The 18,358-nt window shown below is 52.4% G+C and overlaps 1 protein-coding gene across 2 annotated transcripts; it reads left to right on the plus strand.

Annotated features, from left to right (window-relative positions):
• The first annotated feature begins 1,433 nt into the window (after positions 1 to 1,433).
• Positions 1,434 to 17,857, plus strand: Stk11ip (serine/threonine kinase 11 interacting protein). 2 transcript variants are annotated; one of them, XM_052749967.1, is made up of 25 exons: positions 1,453 to 1,485; positions 1,658 to 1,744; positions 4,347 to 4,552; positions 4,746 to 4,820; positions 5,087 to 5,182; positions 6,081 to 6,188; positions 6,293 to 6,364; positions 7,461 to 7,587; positions 8,013 to 8,116; positions 8,205 to 8,300; positions 8,459 to 8,500; positions 8,684 to 8,830; positions 9,036 to 9,120; positions 9,818 to 10,174; positions 10,329 to 10,540; positions 10,788 to 10,907; positions 11,053 to 11,215; positions 13,198 to 13,428; positions 13,544 to 13,647; positions 14,465 to 14,562; positions 14,656 to 14,834; positions 15,050 to 15,131; positions 15,487 to 15,557; positions 16,071 to 16,318; positions 17,009 to 17,857. In XM_052749967.1, the coding sequence occupies exons 2-25, from the start codon at positions 1,684 to 1,686 to the stop codon at positions 17,156 to 17,158; spliced, it is 3,234 nt and encodes a 1,077-aa protein (XP_052605927.1). In that variant the 5' UTR covers positions 1,453 to 1,485; positions 1,658 to 1,683; the 3' UTR covers positions 17,159 to 17,857. The 2 variants fall into 2 exon arrangements, with proteins under 2 accessions (XP_052605928.1, XP_052605927.1); XM_052749968.1 differs by lacking the exon at positions 4,746 to 4,820 and having other exon boundaries at positions 1,434 to 1,744.
• The last annotated feature ends 501 nt before the right edge of the window (positions 17,858 to 18,358 follow it).

Below are 18,358 nucleotides of genomic sequence, written 5' to 3' on the forward strand. Positions count from 1 at the left end.
ACCCACACGAAGGGAGGATTCTTAGACAATAACTGTGCTCTGGGGAGGCCAGGCTAAAAACAAGAGATTCCAAGGCACCCCCTCAGGACATCAGGTTTTGTTGTTGTTTTGCCTAGGAGAAGTTGACTTGACAGTTAAAGGGAGAATTCCTTCTCCCCCAAAGCCAGTTTCAGGTGATCAATAAACAGGGACTGATAATTCTCATGTTATGGGATTATTAGTTGCACAAAATGTGCTGGATCCATGAGATTGTATCTAGGAAGCTTCTGAATGCCAGAGAAGCCCTCTACCACTGAGCTACACCTCTAGCTCCAAATTTGACAACTTGCGATAAAGATGGCTGACCCTAATCACACCATGCATACGCAGTGCCCATGGAGGTCAGAAGGTGGTGTTGGACCCCCTGGAACTGGACTTAACAGATGGCTGTGGGTTGCCACGTAGGTGCCGGGAATTGAATCCGGGTCCTCTGGAAGAACAACCGCTTAACCACTGAGCCATCTCTCCAGTCCTACAATTCATTTTCACTTGCTTGTAGTGGAAAGGGGTGCTTCATAAAAGACATCCCCCTTCCAAGCCCTAGTTATCGCGTCTAAAGAATTTTTTTTCTAATGTAGTCCAGCAGTTGATGTCAGCTGCCACTCCAGGAACCAGGGTAAAAGCTACAACGGCAACTTGGACGCTAGAAAACTGAACAGTCTTGTTTTTGTTACTCATTGAAGGTAAATAACCTAACCTCTGTGAATATATTTTCTTATTTTCAAACCTAGGAAAACTACTTTTTGTTTCGGGTGTCCTGAGCTGTAAACACATTAAAAAAAAAAAAAAAAAAAAAGAAAGAAAGAAAGAACCGGGTTCAGGTGGTTCATAACCAGTGGCTAATTTTTTTTTTTTCAGACAGGGTCTCACTATGTAGCCGAAGATGACCTGGAGCTTGCTGTGCACCCCAGGATGGCCTCGAACTCATTGAGCTCCACCTGCCTCTGCCTCCAAAGCGCTGAGATCAGACAAGGGGCTAATTTGAGAGTGTGCTAAACCTTAAGGAAAAATAGTTAAGTTTGGAGATCGAGAACTACGACAGCAAAGAGGATTCGAGAAGGGGGCATCCCGGCCGGCCTCAGCCCTTCCTGGCGGCTGGTACTGAAGAACTTCGCAACTGGAAAACCAGTATTTGTTTTGGATGAGGTTTTTTTTCCTACTTAAAAAAAAAAAAATCCCATTTCTCCAAACTTTGGTTCCCCGCCCTGTCTGCAAACATGGAGTCAGATTTCCCCCTCCGCCGGAGGAGCCGCCCAGAGCCAGGCTGGAGCCGGGGGCCCCGCTCGGGGGTTCAGTCCTGCATCCTCAGGTCCCGGCGGACACATCAGCCCACCCAGGGCGTGGCTTCCGGTACCGGAGGCGGGCTTTCCGGTAGTTCTTCTGTTTTCCGGGGCGGGACTTCCTGTCCTTAAGGAGTCTGGCAGCCAAGGTTGGAGTGCCGATTGCGTGAGTCTATGGGCTCCCGAGGCCCTGTGCCCTTGGAGAGGGGGTCCGAGAGGACGTTCTCTTATAGCTGATCCTTGCCTTTTCCATTACGCGACGTCTCCATTTTGCGCGAAAGCTCTGGGCTTTGGTCGCCACCGCCCACCTGAGGCTCTTCCGCTTCCCCTTTTACCAGGCTCCGCCCCCCGCGTCCCTGTGGCTATGACGACCGCGCCGCGGGACTCAGTAGTGTGGAAGCTCGCGGGGCTGTTGCGGGACTCGGGTGAGTGGACTTCCGGCTTATCTGATTTGCAAGTTGTGGGTGAGTTCCATGCCTTCCAGAAACGCCGGAGTCACTGAGTCACTGCCGGCGGGGTCACGAGGTGTTACAGTCTTCTCATTACTTTCTTTTTCTGGGGTGTGTTCCTTGTGACGCCTTGCTTACAGTCCTGTCTTTGACAGTCTAAAGGTTAGCCATTACTAGTACCACTTACTTCTGCAAAGGGAAGGGATCGTTACTGGACTAAACGCTTCGAGACAAGAACATAATCACGTGTATAGAAAGCCACCAAGTATAGCACCTTAAACACCTAAAATGTGGAGTGAGACCCACATAGGTTAGTCCTGACCCTCTTTCAGACTTGGATAGGTTTTCAGAGCCTCAGTATTTTTCGCAGGTAGGTTATCATAGTGATTGTACTTAACGATATCAGCATTTTAGTTAGCTTATTTAGTGCAGTGTGTCATACATAATACATGTTCAAAAGAGGTAGTGCTACTATAATTGCTTCCCTCGGTGTTTGGGCATCGTGAAGCTCACAGTGTTGTTTGTTGTTACATGGTTGGCATCAGTTGTAGAAACAGGCTTTGACTTGATATCAAAGATGTTTTAGTTATCATCTGGATGATCACAGTCAAGATCATTTTTTGAGGGCTGGGATATAGTTCAGTAGCAGAGCATGTGCTTAGCATGTACACAACTTTGATTTCAACCCCTAGTATCACACACAAAAAGGAGAGATTCCTCTTGGAGCCTCAGTTTTCCTATCTGTAAGGTGAGGTTAATAGTTCTTTGGGGGAAATAATGATGAGATTTAGATGAGGCCGCAGAGTCATTTGGCATGTGTTACCTCGTTAACATCAGTGCCCTCTATCGCTACACTCCCATGATGGGACTGAGAAGTCTCTTGATAACAATTTAATTTTCTGGCTTATATCAATAATTACTCCCATGCCGTGCCTTTTCTATGCTTCTGAGGGACTCCTTGAATCATGTCTCTGTCTATACTGTTCAGTATCTAGTTCATAGAAAATCTTTATGCAAGATTGTAAGATTATTATTCTGCAAAAATCTGACATGGCTCCTGGGCTAGGAATCATAGAGTGCATGAAAATTATTATGAGACTGGAATACTTTCTGTGTCTTTATTGTGGTGGTGGTTGTCATCATATACACAAACAGCATAGAACTGAATATTACATCAACACCAATGTTCTGGTTTTGATAATTGTACTATAATTATAGAAATATAAACATTGGGGAAAGCTGGAATTACAGAGGTGTGACACTACACCTGACTTCTGCAATATTCTTTGTCTTCTTGATTTTTATTCTCTCTCTCTCTCTCTCATTTTGGAGACAAGGTCTTATTATGTAGCAATGGTCTGGAATTCAGCTGCCCTTGCCTCCCAAGTTCTGGAATTATAGGTGTGTACCATCACGCCTGGTTTCAGAATATATTTTAAAACACTTCTTCATAGCTAGCTTGTAACTGTACTCTCCAGATGGAGTGATGAGTGGGAAAGTGCCTGAAAGATGTCCTCACAGGACTAATAGTCTCACTAGGTGGAACAGCTTTATAGAAATATTCAGTGCTGCTAAGGACAGTGGCATGCATTTCAATATTGTTTGAGAATTCCTATAAATGTGCATGTCATTCTTGAAACCAGGAAAAGAAAGAAAGATCAACATACAGTCAGCCTTTGTTTGAAAGTGGGTGATTTGATTGCAGTGTGGAAGCTCAGTGGCGTTACATCTTTAAATACTTTTATTTGGGGGGGGGCACCCTTGTGTCAAGGCCAGAGGGCAGCCAGAGGTGTCATTCTTCAGGGGCTGTCTACCTTGTTCTTTGCAACAGGATTTCTCACTGAGACCTGGGGCTTGCTGATTAAGGAGGCTGGCTAGGGGTCTTCCTATTCCTTGTACCCTCAGGTGGATGGAGGGGATCAAAGTCAGATTTCCATGCTTTCTCAGCAAATGCTTTACTGACTGGGTCATCTCCCCAGTCGTGTCCCCCCCGTTCCCCCCCCCCCCCCCCCCGAGGTAGTACTGAGAAGGCTGTCTGGGTGAGGTTGATCTTCAGCTTGGCAGTACAAGGGGATGTATCAAAATGAGAGAGCTGTGGACCAAGTGGGCCGTATTTCCAACACTGTAAGTAACCTAGGCTCTTTGGAGTTGGAAAGACTCCCTTGGAGTCTTGTAGTGAAGCAGTTTCTTGTGTCAGGGTGAAAAGCTAGGTTGTTTTTTTGTTTTTGTCTGATTGGGTTTTTTTTGGGGGGGGGGCGGGTTTCAAGACAGGCTTTTTCCGTGTAGTTTTGGTGCCTGTCCTGGAACTCACTCTGTAGACCAGGCTGGCCTCGAACTCACAAAGATCTACCTGCCTCTGCTTCCTGAGTGCTCGGATTAAAGGCGTGCGCCCCCACTGCCTGGGGTCTGATTGTTTTTAAGATGGGGAGCTATGGAAGACTTCTGAGCTGGGAAAGGGTAGAAAGTTTGATCTTGCAGTGGACTATCTTCAATACGGATGAGAGTGGGTATATTTCAGGGTCCCAGAAGGAGAGACCTTTCATTTTCTCCTCCTTCCTGTCTGCCCTTCTTTCTACAGGGGACGAAGTTCTCTCTGGCTGTAGCACACTGAGCCTGGTAACAGGCACACTGCAGCAACTGAACAGAGTGTTTGAACTGTACCTGGGGCCATGGGGCCCTGGCCAGACAGGCTTTGTGGCTCTTCCCTCCCATCCTGCCGACTCACCCATCATCCTCCAGCTTCAGTTCCTCTTCGACGTGCTGCAGAAAACGCTTTCACTCAAGGTCCTAAGAGGGGCAAGGGGACAGGATATTCCGAGAGCCTTAGGGGATGATGGAGGCCGGGGATGAATAGAGTGTGAGAAGGCTGTGAAGCTGAGATCCAGATGATGTCAGTGATGTGGGTGGTGGTGTTGAGAAAATGGTGCTGATGAAGGGAGACTGCCATGCCTCGGTAACCTGAGGGTTCCTTTTTCAGCTGGTTCACATCCCTGCTGTTGGCCTTCCAGGGCCCATCAAGATTTTCCCCTTCAAGTCCCTTCGGCAGCTGGAGGTGAGGGAGTGTTGGAGCATATGGGTGGGTAGAACCTAGTGCAAAGCAGCCTCTTGGGTGTGAGGATGGAGAGGTGGCCTCTTATGGTGGGAGGTTGGGTGTGAATGTGCCATGGCTCGTCGGTAATGTCTTTTCCATTAACACTTCCCTAAACTATAGCTGCACTTTGCCGTCTTTTCCCTCCTTCCCATCAGAAAAGGTGGAGACGAGGCCTTTGTCTTCTTTGAAGCTTTGCTTACCTCCTCTCCTTTCTTCTCTTGCACCAGCTTCGAGGAGTCCCCATCCAGAGCCTGTGTGGCCTCCGTAGCGTCTACTCACAGCTAGAGTCTCTGGTTTGTAGCAGGAGCATCCAGGCACTAGAGGTAAGGAGGGTGAAGGGTGGACCTGGTGCCTTGTCCTGTGAAATACAGAAGACCAAGCTTTGTGGTTTCCCGTTTTCTCCCTCCCTCTGTCCTTTGTGACCCCACAGCAGTCTACACCTGTCTGTATGTAGTCATACCAAGCTGTATAAATAGTCTAGTGTCTGTCTCCCTGTGGTCCCCATAGTCTACTCCTTAGGGACAGTGACTTGAGCTTTTCTCAAAGCTGCATCTCCAGGTAGACCCTGGTATATATGAATGATGGGCTGGATGATAGAGCATGCATGGGGAGGAGGAGGGTGGGTCTCCAGGTAGACCCTGGTATATATGAATGATGGGCTGGATGATAGAGCATGCTTGGGAAGGAGGTTGAGTCTCCAGGTAGACCCTGGTATATATGAATGATGGGCTGGATGATAGAGTATGCTTGGGGAGGAGGTTGAGTCTCCAGGTAGACCCTGGTATATATGAATGATGGACTGGATGATAGAGCATGCTTGGGGAGGAGGTTGAGTCTCCAGGTAGACCCTGGTATATATGAATGATGGGCTGGATGATAGAGCATGCTTGGGGAGGAGGTTGAGTCTCCAGGTAGACCCTGGTATATATGAATGATGGGCTGGATGATAGAGCATGCTTGGGGAGGAGGTTGAGTCTCCAGGTAGACCCTGGTATATATGAATGATGGGCTGGATGATAGAGCATGCTTGGGGAGGAGGAGGGTGGGTCTCCAGGTAGACCCTGGTATATATGAATGATGGACTGGATGATAGAGCATGCTTGGGGAGGAGGTTGAGTCTCCAGGTAGACCCTGGTATATATGAATGATGGACTGGATGATAGAGCATGCTTGGGGAGGAGGTTGAGAATGAAGTAGCAGATGTGCCTGTCTCCTACCCAGGAGCTCTTGTCGGCCTGCGGTGGCGACCTCTGCTCTGCCCTTCCCTGGCTCGCATTACTTTCTGCAGACTTCAGCTACAATGCACTCACCAACTTAGACAGCTCCCTGGTGAGTGCCCCTCCCCCAGGGGAAGGATGGTCCTTTGGGAGGAATTCCAGACAGGTATCCTTGGGTGAAGAACCTTTGTGTGCCTCTTTTTCCTGTCCCTTCAGCGTCTCCTGTCAGCTCTTCGCTTCCTCAACCTGAGCCACAATCATATCGAGGACTGCAAAGGCTTCCTGATGGTGAGTGTGAGCTAACGGGCTTGGGCCTTGGATGGCTCTGCGCTCACTCACTCTCAGATTAGCTCCTACTCCACATTGTTCTCGGCCCTAGGTGGAGCCACATCCTGAGAGTCAGGACTGTGTGTGTGGGTCTCCCCTCTAGCATCCAAGGCAGTTGTGATCTCAGCTTGGGCTACCTGGATGACTTGGGGCAGATCACTAGCTTCTTGGTTTGTTCACTGCAAAGTGGAGCTCACGGGAGTTCTCGTAAAGAGTACCCTATGTTACTTAGCCTAGTGTGTGGCTTGGAAGTGGTGGATTTGATGGCAATGACGAATCTTTTCCCTGTGTCCTCTCTGTCCTCCATTAAAAATAAATAAGGCTGCTGGGCGGTGGTGGCACATGCCTTTAATCCCAGCACTTGGGAGGCAGAGACCGGCGGGTCTCTGAGTCTGAGGTTAGCCTGGTCTACAGAGTGAGTTCCCGGACAGCCAGGGCTACTCAGAGAAACCTGTTTCGAAAAATAATAATAATAATAATAATAATAATAATAATAATAATAATAATAGTAATAATGCTGAGTACTTGTTAAAGTGGTAAGGGCATACTTCAATGAGAAATAAATTCTCAAAATAGGGAAGAGGGTTCACAGTGAACTGAATGGAGAATGAAGAGGTAGAGAACGGCATGGGGTCATCTGCATACCCAAGAACTGGGGTTTTACAAGTTGGGAAGTGGCTGTGGGTCCATAGGAAGTGCATCCGGGTTGTCTCACTGACTGCACTGACTGGCTAGGTCCCGCTTGTCCCTCAGAGATTAGCCCTGTCTTCAGGTGGTGGCTGAAACAAACAGGATCTCTTTGGTTGCTCTGAGAGTGCCTCAGAGCCTTGTCCTCTCCTAGGTGGGAACTTGGTAGGTTGGAGTCCCCATGGGGTGTAGCCTGGAACTGTTAGGAACGTGCTAGTGTTTGTTCGGGTCTTTCAGTGCGGGGTGGAGCAGATCGCTTGTGTTGTGTCTGCAGTTTCTGTAGGCCAAGGTAGATTTGAGAAGATGGCGCAGAGGACCCTGCCTAGAGCTTTGTCAGGTTGAGACCCTTTGTCTCCTCACCCACTGCCAGGATTTATCCGAGCTGTACCATTTGGACATCTCCTATAACCACCTGCACTTGGTGCCCAGAGTCGGGCCTTCAGGGACTGCCCTGGGGATTTTGATTCTGCGAGCCAATGAGCTTCGGAGCCTTCAGGGTAAGCAGGAAGTGTGTGTAGGGTGGGGTCAGTCTGGAAGGGAATTGGATGGGTGTGGCTCAGGTTGGCTTATAGACCACCTACATCTAGAGCAGGAGTTCTCAACCTTCCCAACGCTGTGACTCTTTAATACAGTTCCTCATGTTGCAGTGACCCCCAACCATAACATTTTTTCATTGCTACTTTACAACTCTAATTTTGTTACTGTTATGAATCATAATGGAAATATCCGATATGCGACCTCCAAAGGGGTCAGGACCTACAGGTTGAGAACCGCTGATCTAGAGCCTCCTGAGGACTTGGAGGTAGGACTTTGGTGCAAAGATTTGCCCTTTTCCTACCTCTGTCCTCAGCATACAGACAACCATACTCTCTTGTCCCCAGCATGCCTCCACAAGGCCTCTTCCTTCTCTCCTCTGTCCTAGGCCTGGAGCAGCTGAGGAACCTGCGGCACCTCGATGTGGCCTATAACCTTCTAGAAGGACACATGGAGCTGTCACCACTGTGGCTGCTGGCTGAGCTCCGTAAGGTGAGACCTGCATGCCTTATGGGCCTGGGAGCCACCTTCAGGTCTGGGAGGATCTCTGGCTCACTCAGTCTCCTTTTCTGCCCTTCAGCTCTATCTGGAAGGTAACCCCTTGTGGTTCCACCCGGCACACCGTGCGGCCACTGCTCAGTACCTGTCACCTCGGGCCAGAGATGCTGCTCACGGCGTGAGTGGTTACCTGGTGTCTGTCTTTCTTCGACTCTACCCCCTTGCCATCCCTGAGTGAGAGGCAAAGGCCTAGTCACCCTGTGGTGCTGTTAATACCTGGAGGAGTCGCTGGCCGGGCTCTGTCTCAGGCACTGCTGTCTGCTTTCTCTCTCACAGTTCTTGCTGGATGGCGAGGCTTTGTCACTGGAGGATCTTCAGGTTAGTCTGGTGGGGGTGGGGTGAGGGAGGACTCACTGGATGACACGGAGGGAGGGCAGTCGCTCGGGAGACAGGGTAGGAAAGGTTTTCCCGGTCAGTGGAAAGTAGAGTCCTCTCCTGGTTAGTTCAGGCAGGCCGAGGTGCTCCCTTGGTTCCGACCTCCTTCCTCTTGTCACACACCAGGCTTCAGAATCTTCAGGGCTTGGTTCCGTGGCCCAACCTCCGTCCGTGCCAGTGGGGAGTACCACTGAGACCTCAGGTGGCCCTGAGCTGAGTGATAGCCTCTCCTCGGGGGGCGTTGTGGCCCAGGCCCCGCTTCGTAAGGTTAAGGTAAGTGGCGTCTCCTGTTGGTTTGTGCCTGGGCTTGGGTGGTCTCTTTACTGGCGTTGTGGGTACTTGGTAGGCTAGCAGCAGTACTTGGAAAGGCCTTGTCCTTGTTAGTACTTGGCACTTTCTGATAGTTTAGGTAGTGGCCATGGATGGCCAGGCTAAAGGCTCTGGCTTTCATAGAACCCCATCTGTGTGTCCAAACTAGAGCCGAGTCCGTGTGAGGCGGGCTAGCATCTCTGAACCCAGTGACACAGACCCGGAGCTCCGAACGCTGGATCCCTCCCCAGCTGGTAAGTGGACCCTCCCTGCTCACTCCCTTTCCCCTCCCTCCAACTCTCTCTAATCTGGATGTTGCCTTGTAGGTGTCATAGGAGAAACTTGATTTGGGGGTGGTATGGGTTATTGTGGAGGGCCCCTCAGCCCGCTATCTTTTTAGTTTAGGCCAAAGAGAAGGACCTGTGCCGGGCGGTGGTGGCGCACGCCTTTAATCCCAGCACTCAGGAGGCAGAGGCAGGCGGATCTCTGTGAGTTCGAGGCCAGCCTGGTCTCCAAAGCGAGTTCCAGGAGAGGCGCAAAGCTACACAGAGAAACCCTGTTTCGAAAAACCAAAAAAAAAAAAGAGAAGGGCCTGCTTCCAGGCAGCATTCTCCTAAGGAACACAGATTTCAGAGGGTGCTAAAGACTGTAGAATAAAGAGATGTTATGGCCAGAACCGTTTGGGAAGTTTGTATAAGGTGAAACAAAGTGGAGCAGGCTTTTTTTCCTACAGGGCATCTCAGGGTCTTAGATGTGTAGCCATGTTTTGTGAACCTCCACAAGTTTTGTTTGGTGTGTGTGGTTCTGGATTGCTTATCATCACAGCGTTCCTTAGGGCACACCTGAGGACATACTGTGGAGGGGAGGCCTGTTGAGGAATGGCCGTAGAAAGAGGCTGGGGTCACCTAGCGTCCGGGGAGGGCCTCAGCTCTACGTCCTTCTCCATCCCAGAATGGTTTGTGCATCCGCACCGGGAACTGGAGCTGCTGAACAGTTTCCGGGAGCGGTTTGGCTGTGACTGGCTGCAGTACAGGAGCCACCTGGAGACCTCGGGGAGCCCCCCTCTGGCCGCCACCAAGACTCCAGCCCTTAGCAGCCCTCTTGTGGATGCCCAGGGCCTGGAGACTGCATGCAGCCCTCCAGCCACAGGGGGAGCGGAAGATACTAAGGAATCACCACAGAAGGTGTCAGAGGAGGGCAGGGTGGAGCCAGAGCCCCACGAAGAAGAGAGGGAAGAAAGAGATAAAGAAGAGGGGTCGAGAGAGGACCTGGAGGAGGAAGAGGAGCAGGAGCAGAAGGAAGTGGAAGGTGAGGGGCCCTGTGACCATTGGGGATATGGAGACAAGTGGTATTGAGATGTCAGAAGGACTGTGGAGAGGCCAGACTGGGTAGAAGGCCTCCCATGGAAGAGCAGAGGATCTGGACCCTTTTTCACTCCGGTTCTCTCTTGGCCTCTCTGCAGCAGAGCTCTGTCGCCCCATGCTGGTGTGTCCCCTGCAGGGGCTTGAGGGTGTGCAGGGCAAGGAATGCTTCCTCCGAGTCACTTCTGCCCACTTATCTGAGGTGGAGCTGCGAGCAGCTCGGACTCTGGAGCGGCTGGAGCTGCAGAGCCTGGTGGCAGCGGAGCTAGAGCCAGAGCCCGAGCCCGAGATGCCAAGAGAACAGGTGCCTGAGGTGAGTTGTGGGGTCCAAACCCATCTTTGATAATCTGTGGGCTCTTGTGTGCCAGGCACTGGGCTGGGTGTTTTCCACTTCTCTCTGAGTACTTGGAGCCAAGAAGTGCTCTGGGTGTGTGAAGGGCTGTTGCGTGTGGCTTGGGAGGGTGGGCTAAAGAATGGATAGGATGTAAGGGCTTGGTGTCCCTGTTTTCCTCCATGCTCTCTGAGCCCTGAACTGCCGAGTTGTCTTTGTTCCTGCACAGGGCTCAGGTCCACCGTGCCCTGGAGCTCCGGTTCTTGTTCTGCACTTTGCCTACATTTGTCCTGATCGGCAGTTGCGTCGCTATGCAGTGCTGGAGCCAGAGGCCCACGAGGCCATCCAGGTGATGAGATCCGGAGGCCAGTGGGGGGAGTTGGGGGAGCGGGGGGAGCAGGTCCGGGCTGGAGGGTTGGGGTCTGCCGGGCAATTCCACCTGGAGTCTGCCTGCTCACAGCTGGCTGGCTGCCTTCTGACCCACCCCCTTGCAGGAGCTACTTGCTGTGCTGGCCCCATTCACCAGTGTGAAGAAAGAGCAGCAGCCTGGGGGGCCCAGATTCCAGTGTCTGCGTTGCAGCTGTGAGTTCAAGCCAGAGGAGCCCAGGTTGGGACTGGAGAGTGAGGAAGGCTGGAAGCCTCTGTTTCAAAATCCAGGTACCAGCTGTGCCCTTGATCTCCCTACCCACATAGCAGGGACGGTGTCTCTGAGAGGGATGTGCAGAGGGAACCCCAGGGAAGAGGGCCTTAGGGGAGTGGGGGCAACTGTTGGCAGTGGGCAGAAATGCAACCGCCCGCCTGCTGCGTTAAAGATCAGAAACGGTCCTGTCAGAGTCGGGAGTGCTGTTTTGCGAGTGTGCCTAGCCATACTCATTATTTTTTCATAACTTGACGGCTTTTGGTTGTTTGGGGGTAACATTTCAGGAGTGGCATGAAGCCTGATGAGCCCTCTGCCCAGTGCCAGGCTCCCGTGAGCCCTCAGTGCAGTGCCAGGCTCCCGTGAGCCCTCTGCCCAGTGCCAGGCTCCCGTGAGCCCTCAGTGCAGTGGCTGTTAAGTGAGCAGCTTTAGGGTTGGGCACAAGTTGTCCTTCCCTGACTGACCTCGAAAGCTGCTGGAGAGGATGCAGCACCTTGTGCTGCATCTCTTTATATTCTGATCATGGGGATTGCTCCACTGTAGGTCAAACAGTAAGGGCTTTGAAGAAGGAGGGGGAACTCTGGATAACAGCTATGGGAATGCAGTTTTGATCAGCCACGCTTCTTGGCAGCAGACATAACAGGACTAAGTTATTTTTTTCCAGAAAAATACTCCTGTGTCATTGCCTGTTGTGAGCCTGCCCTAGCAGGCTCAGCAGGCCGAGCTACAGATGTGCAGTGGAGTATCACAGCCCTTTCTGGATCCTGGCTGTCCTCCATAGCTACTGTGGCTTTTGCAGCCCTCCTGTGGTGGAATCTCTCTTTTAAAGTTTTTGATGTTTTCAGACCATGTCTCATATAGCTAGGCTGGCCTCAAACTCCTACGTAGCTGAAGCTGGCCTTGAATTTGTGATAGTCCCCCTGCCTCATCTCTTAAATACTGGAATTACATGTGTGTTCTACCTTGCCCAGCTTTCTTGTGAGATTTAAATGTGACAATAAAGCACCAAGCATGGCCCCTGGCATAAAACAAAGCTCCTTCATATATGGTGGCTTCTGTTATTACCTCCAGCCATATAGGTGTGGACAGGGTGTGTAAGTTGTTTAATTTTTTTCTTTCTTATTTGCAGAATGGGTAGGGAAAGTTTTGGTGGGGCTGCCCCAGGATAATATTGATGTGGGGGCTAGCCCACGCCTAGAATGCTGTAGTCACTCAGCATCTCTCTCCTCACTGTTCACCCACATCCTTCACTCTTCACCTGCATCCACTCACCCATCCTGCCAACTCTTGAGGCAGACATGATTTTCATTCTCATCTTATAGATGGTAGTAGTCAGGCTGAGATCGCAGATGACTGGTCCACGACTATCCATCTATTAGTTAATAAATCTGGGATTTAGACTCAACTGGCATGAGGGACCCCGTTTGTTTTTGTCTGTGTTGTTATCATTATAATTAGTGTGTGTGTGTGTATACATGTTGTATGTATGTGTTCATGTAGCTGTGTGCACAAGTATGTGTGTGCATGTGGAGGCCAGAGATTGACCTTGGGAGTCTTCCTCAGTCACGCTCTACCTTATTTCTTGGGATAGTCAGTTTCTCACTGAACCTGGAGCTCATCAATTTGACTAGACTGCCTGCCAAGTGAGCTCCAGGGATCGGCCTGTCTCTCCCGCAAGTACACGGCACCACAGTGCTTTTACCTGGGGACTGGGGATCTGAACTCAGATCCTCGTGCCTGCATGGAGGTACTGTGTTTGAACCATCTTCCTAGCTCCTGATTTTGGTTTTTCAGGCGTTGCTAGTGAAGGACTACAGTGCTTGATTAACCCAAGGCTGTGGGAGGGGGCCAGAGCAGGACCTGGAAACTAGAAGGTGGGATGTATTTTTAGGAGGCTGTTGGCCATGGGCTAGCTTAGCCCTTACCGGGATGGGGTGGGGGGCGGTCAACATAGTGGGGTGTGCCCTTGGGAGGCTCACAGGGTCTCTGTTCCTCCCTGCAGAATCTCCTGTTGTATGTCCAAACTGTGGGAGTGACCATGTGGTTCTCTTGGCTGTGTCTGGGGAGATCCCCGATAGAGAGCAGACCCAGGGAGACAAACGACCAGCTCCCTCTGGGTTCCCTGACCCTGTCTGTGACCTTGCTAACCACAGCGGCCATCCCAGCGGGTCTGATGGCACCCCACCTCAGACGTCCATAGCCCATGGCCGTAGCAGCTGGAGCCTCAGCCCAAGTGAGTATGGTGAAACAAGGTGGGGGTGTGTTTGGGGGAGGGATGGGCATGGGGGGAAGGTAAGTTGGAGCTGTGGCCTCCCAGAGCCAGGCTGACGGCCTTTTGATTGCTCTAGCTCCTGAACGCGCTGGTCTTCGCTCTGTGGACCACCGACTCCGGCTCTTCCTGGATGTCGAGGTGTTCAGTGACTCTGAGGAGGAGTTCCAGTGCTGTATCAAGGTTTGTGCCACCCCCTGACCCATGGCCACGGGCATCAAGTCGAGGGCTTGGGTTTCGGGTGCAGCAGATACCTGCTGTTAGACTCCGGGAATGTTCCTTTATACTTGAGGCTCAGTTGTCCCCATCCAGGTAGGGATAAAGCTCCTGACGCAGAGCGGAGGCTGAGAGCTGACGTTTGTCGCTCAGCACAGCACCTGGCACTTGGTAATGGGTCCTCCTGTTAGTACAGATATATGCTATCACTCCCTTGTGTCCATCTGCAGTCTTGTTTCAGTCTGAGAGTCAGGACTAGGCAGTGTGAGGCTGCTGCAGTCAGGGCAAGGTCCTGGAGGGGCATCTAATCCAGTCTGAGCGGGTCCATGCTCTGGGGAAGGAAGCTGTAAATGTACAGAGGCCCAAGACAAGGTGATTCGTGGGAAAGACAGGACAGCCAGTGACTAGGGTTAGAGGCAGGTGTCCTCCGGGAAGTCTGGGAGGCAGGGTAAGCTGTTCAGGAGCACCCTGCTGTGTCTGCCAGGGAGTTTGGGTAGGATCCAGGGACTACCCAGAGGATTTGAAGCAGGGGAGTGATGGTCAAGTTCGTTACTTCAGATAGTCTTGGCTGAGTGTGGGGGATAGGTTGGAAACATCTCGAGGACACTGGGCGGCCTGTTGAGATCCCGGGCTGGTGGGAGGGCAGACAGCGGGGTCAAAACTAGAGTGATGAGAGGCTGTCGATCACAATAGTAACAGTGGGCGGGATGCAACTCGCTTTCGGTCTGGCACCTGTCTCCTTGCTTGTGTTTCCTGGTTTCTTATCAGTTTTCCCTCCCCTTAGGTGCCGGTGGTGTTAGCAGGCCACACGGGGGAGTTTCTGTGCCTTGTGGTTGTGTCTGACCACAGACTTTACCTGTTGAAGGTGACAGGGGCCATTTGGTGAGTTACCAGGTGTGTGGCTGGGGCGGCGTCAACTCCTGCCAGTCCCACCCTGCCCTCCTCTTAATCTTGGTCCTCCTGCTCCCTCCACAGCGGGCCTCCTGCTAGCTGGCTCCAGCCCACCCTGGCCATTCCCCTGCAGGAGCTGAGTGGCATGGAGCTTGGCCTCGCAGGCCAGAGCCTTCGACTAGAGTGGGCAGCTGGGACAGGCCGCTGTGTATTGCTGCCCCGAGATGCCAGGCATTGCCGGGCCTTCCTTGAGGAGCTCACTGGTGAGGGAGAGGCTGGGAGGGATGGACTTGGAGGTCAAGCTTTCAGGGCCGGTTCCTCAGTTGGATGCCCACCGGTCGACTGAGGTCATGCTCCCTCAGCCCCCACAGTAGACGTTTCCGAGGTCCCACATTACAGAGACTAGCCAGAGTCGGGAGGTTGAGATAGAGGACTGCAGAGCCTCTGAGGGTTTCTGTCTCTGGCTGGCCCCATCCAGGTGTCTTGCAGTCTTTGCCTCGCACCCAGAGGAACTGCGTCAGTGCCATGGAGGAGGAGGTGACCCCGCAGCACCGGCTCTGGTGAGTCATCAGGAGGTTAGGGGTCGGTGGGGTCCACGCCTTCTCTTGGCAGACTCCAGACACAGCCCCGTGCTCATGCCCACACCTACCCACCTACTCATGCCCACACCTACCCACCTACTCATGCCCACACCTGCCCACCGACTCATGCCCACGCCTACCCACCTACTCATGCCCACACCTGCCCACCGACTCATGCCCACGCCTACCCACCTACTCATGCCCACACCTACCCACCTACTCATGCCCACACCTGCCCACCTACTCATGCCCACGCCTACCCACCGACTCCCATTCCCTGAAGCCCGTCCTACCCTGGCTGAGCCTCTTCCTGTGTCTGTTGTGGTCTCCACAGGCCATTGCTGGGACAAGATACTTCCGCAGAGGCTCCCCAGTTTTTCTACCTTCGGGCCTTCCTGGCTGAAGGTAAGGTCAACGCTGCAGATGCTTCCCTGGTTTCTGTACCCCATATTGTCCCTGACTTGTCCCCTGTTGCCTTTATAGTGCCCGTGGAGTAATTCCAGTGTCTGGAATTTGGGCTCCTCGCCTTTGCAGGCATACCCAGCACGATAGGCTGGTGTCTCCCCCTTCTCCAGGTGGGGTCAGGAGGTCCTCAGAGCTTCGCTGTCCAGAGAACTTAGCTTTGGCATCCAGCCTTCCTGAAGTGGTAGATTGGCTGGCTGTGTGCCACTCCTCCTGTCAAGAGGCTGTGGGCCCTAGATTGGGTTGACTGGTGTGGTGGTTCCCTCAGTACAGGCCTTCAGGGCTTTGGATGGTTGGGGGTCCCTAGAGTTCGTGGAAGCATAGTGCTGATGTGTGGCCTCCTCTTTAGTATGCTCCTACCTCTTCTCCAGGGCAGCGTTGGGACACGAGTCCTGGGGATCCAGGCCTGTCATAGCCTTTCACTCTAGCCGTCATCTTGCCTCTCTCTCTCTGCAGGCTCCTCTACCTGCCCTGTGTCCCTGTTGCTGACACTGTCCACACTATACCTATTAGATGAAGACCTTGCATGGTCCCAGGCGGAATCCCCACTTCCAGTGGTGTCTGGGGAAGCCTCTGAGCAGGCCCCTCCTCTGGAGCCAGGCCCTTCGATGCAGGTCCGGGAGCAGCAGCCACTCAGCAGTCTGAGCTCTGTGCAGCTGTATCGCACAAGCCCTTTGGACTTGCGGCTGATCTTCTATGACGAGGTAGGTACCCGTGTGTGTGTGTGTGTGTGTGTGTGTGTGTGTGTGTGTGTGTGTGTGTGTGTGTGTGTACAGTGTGGAAATACGTCTAGAAGAATGGGTATCAATTCTGGATGGTGCTGAGAGAGGGCAGGCATACAGTGGGGACAGAGTCCAGATGTGAAGACCTGGGTTTGGGTAAGTCTCGTGTAGGAAGCAGCAGTCAGCAGTCAGCATGTCCTGGCCTGGGAGCCCTGGACTGAAATACCTAGCTGGTGTGAGTTGGTGTGATCAGCCTGCCCACTGTATGCCAGCTGTTTGACCTTCACAACTCCAGCATGAGGAGGAGGCGCCATTATTGTCCCTGCAGTAGATGATGTAACTAAGACTCATAGACGTGACAAACGGGCACAGGTCACAAGGGTTGGAGGCAGGAACTGAACCTCCACAGTTCTCGGAATTGACTCGAGAGCGTGGAAGATTAGAGGCGGGCCTATGGACAGCAGCCCTGCAGAGGCTGCAGTCGGTGCTGACTAGACCGTCTTCAAGGCTTAGAGTCAGCCCTTTAGTGCAGAGTCACGAAGACCGAGGGAGGGGAAGAAAGGAAGAGCCGTGAAAAGCCGAGGAAGGTGGCGAGTCCTCTCCAGGACTTCCCCGGGCCTCTTGCCTTGTCTTCTCCTGTGTCTTCCCCTTGCCAACTGCTTGATCTGCCAGGTGTCTCGACTGGAGAGTTTCTGGGCACTCCGTGTCGTGTGTGGAGAGCAGCTGGCAGCCCTCTTGGCCTGGATCCGGGAGCCCTGGGAAGAGTTGTTCTCCATTGGGCTCCGGACTGTGACCCAGGAGGCTCTGGACCTCGACCGATGAGACGTCTACATTGAGCTGGGACTGACGTAGGAGGTGCACTGCAGAAGCCCTTCTCCTGATCTCTGGGTCTGTCTTCTTGCCTGGCTGCAGACCTCTCCAGCGGTCGGCCACTGGGTCATGAGGCCCCAGATGACCCACAGCTTAAGAATAAGGAAAAGAGAAATGATCTGGCCCTCGGGTGGTCTGCCTAGTAGAGCAGGCTCAGTGGTTGGTGAAAACATTTCTCCAGCACTTTCTCTCAGGTATCAGTAAAGTTGTTTCCAGGCCAGGTGTCATGGGTGGCGCATAGAAATGTCTCCTGTAACCTGCCATCACCCAGGTCTCTTCCTGGAAGCGACCTTGTTTGCACTATGAAACCTGTCTCCAGGCCTGCTCTGGCAAAGTAGGACTGCAGACCCGGATGCGTCCAGTCCTCAAGCAGGTTGTGACCCGTCGTGTGGCTTTGCATGGGATCACTGCCAGTTACAGAGTGGGGCCTCTTAAGACTTTCGTTGTTCTTTTTGAGACAGGGTCTCGCTGTGTAGCCTTGGCTGGCCTGGAACTTGCTTTGGAGACCAGGCTGGCCTGGACTCAGAGATCTGCCTGCCTCTGCCTTCCAAGTGCTGGGATTAATGGTGTGAGCCGCCAGTTGTGGGAAAATTGTGAACTTCCCTGCTCCCCAGAGTTTACTTTTTAAATAAAGACCTGCCATAAAAAGACTGCTGACTTCTCTAGCTCACCTACTCACCTGCAGAGCCACGCACTGCACCTGTCAGAAATGTCAGCACGTGGACATGCCTGTGTACACATTCCCCTAGATCCAAGTCACCGACAGAGCCATGCACTGCACCTGTCAGAAATGTCAGCACGTGGACGTGCCTGTGTACACATTCCCCTAAAAAGGAGTAGTTAGTTCAGCCACTCAACCAAGAGACTGATTCTTAGGGATAATTTCTCCCAGGCAGTGCCCTGTGTGGTCTGGTGGGAGGGTGAGGGGGAATGCTGAACCTTGGGACTGGCAGTGAGAGGTGCTCCTGGATAGCTGTCCTCTGGTAACACCTGCAGAGGACCCAGACAGGCCTGTTGAGAGCCGCCGCACAAAGTCATCTCACCTACTTCGGTTTTGCTCAGAGCTGCCCTGAATTCTTAATTGAAGTAAATTAAAACTTCCCCAAAATATTAGTCTACTTTTTCAGTGGTGCGCATGGCACTTTTCCGTCC

This window comes from Peromyscus californicus, unplaced genomic scaffold (assembly GCF_007827085.1).
Source record: "Peromyscus californicus insignis strain IS unplaced genomic scaffold, ASM782708v3 Scaffold_21__1_contigs__length_65335640, whole genome shotgun sequence".
Taxonomy (NCBI): domain Eukaryota; kingdom Metazoa; phylum Chordata; class Mammalia; order Rodentia; family Cricetidae; genus Peromyscus; species Peromyscus californicus.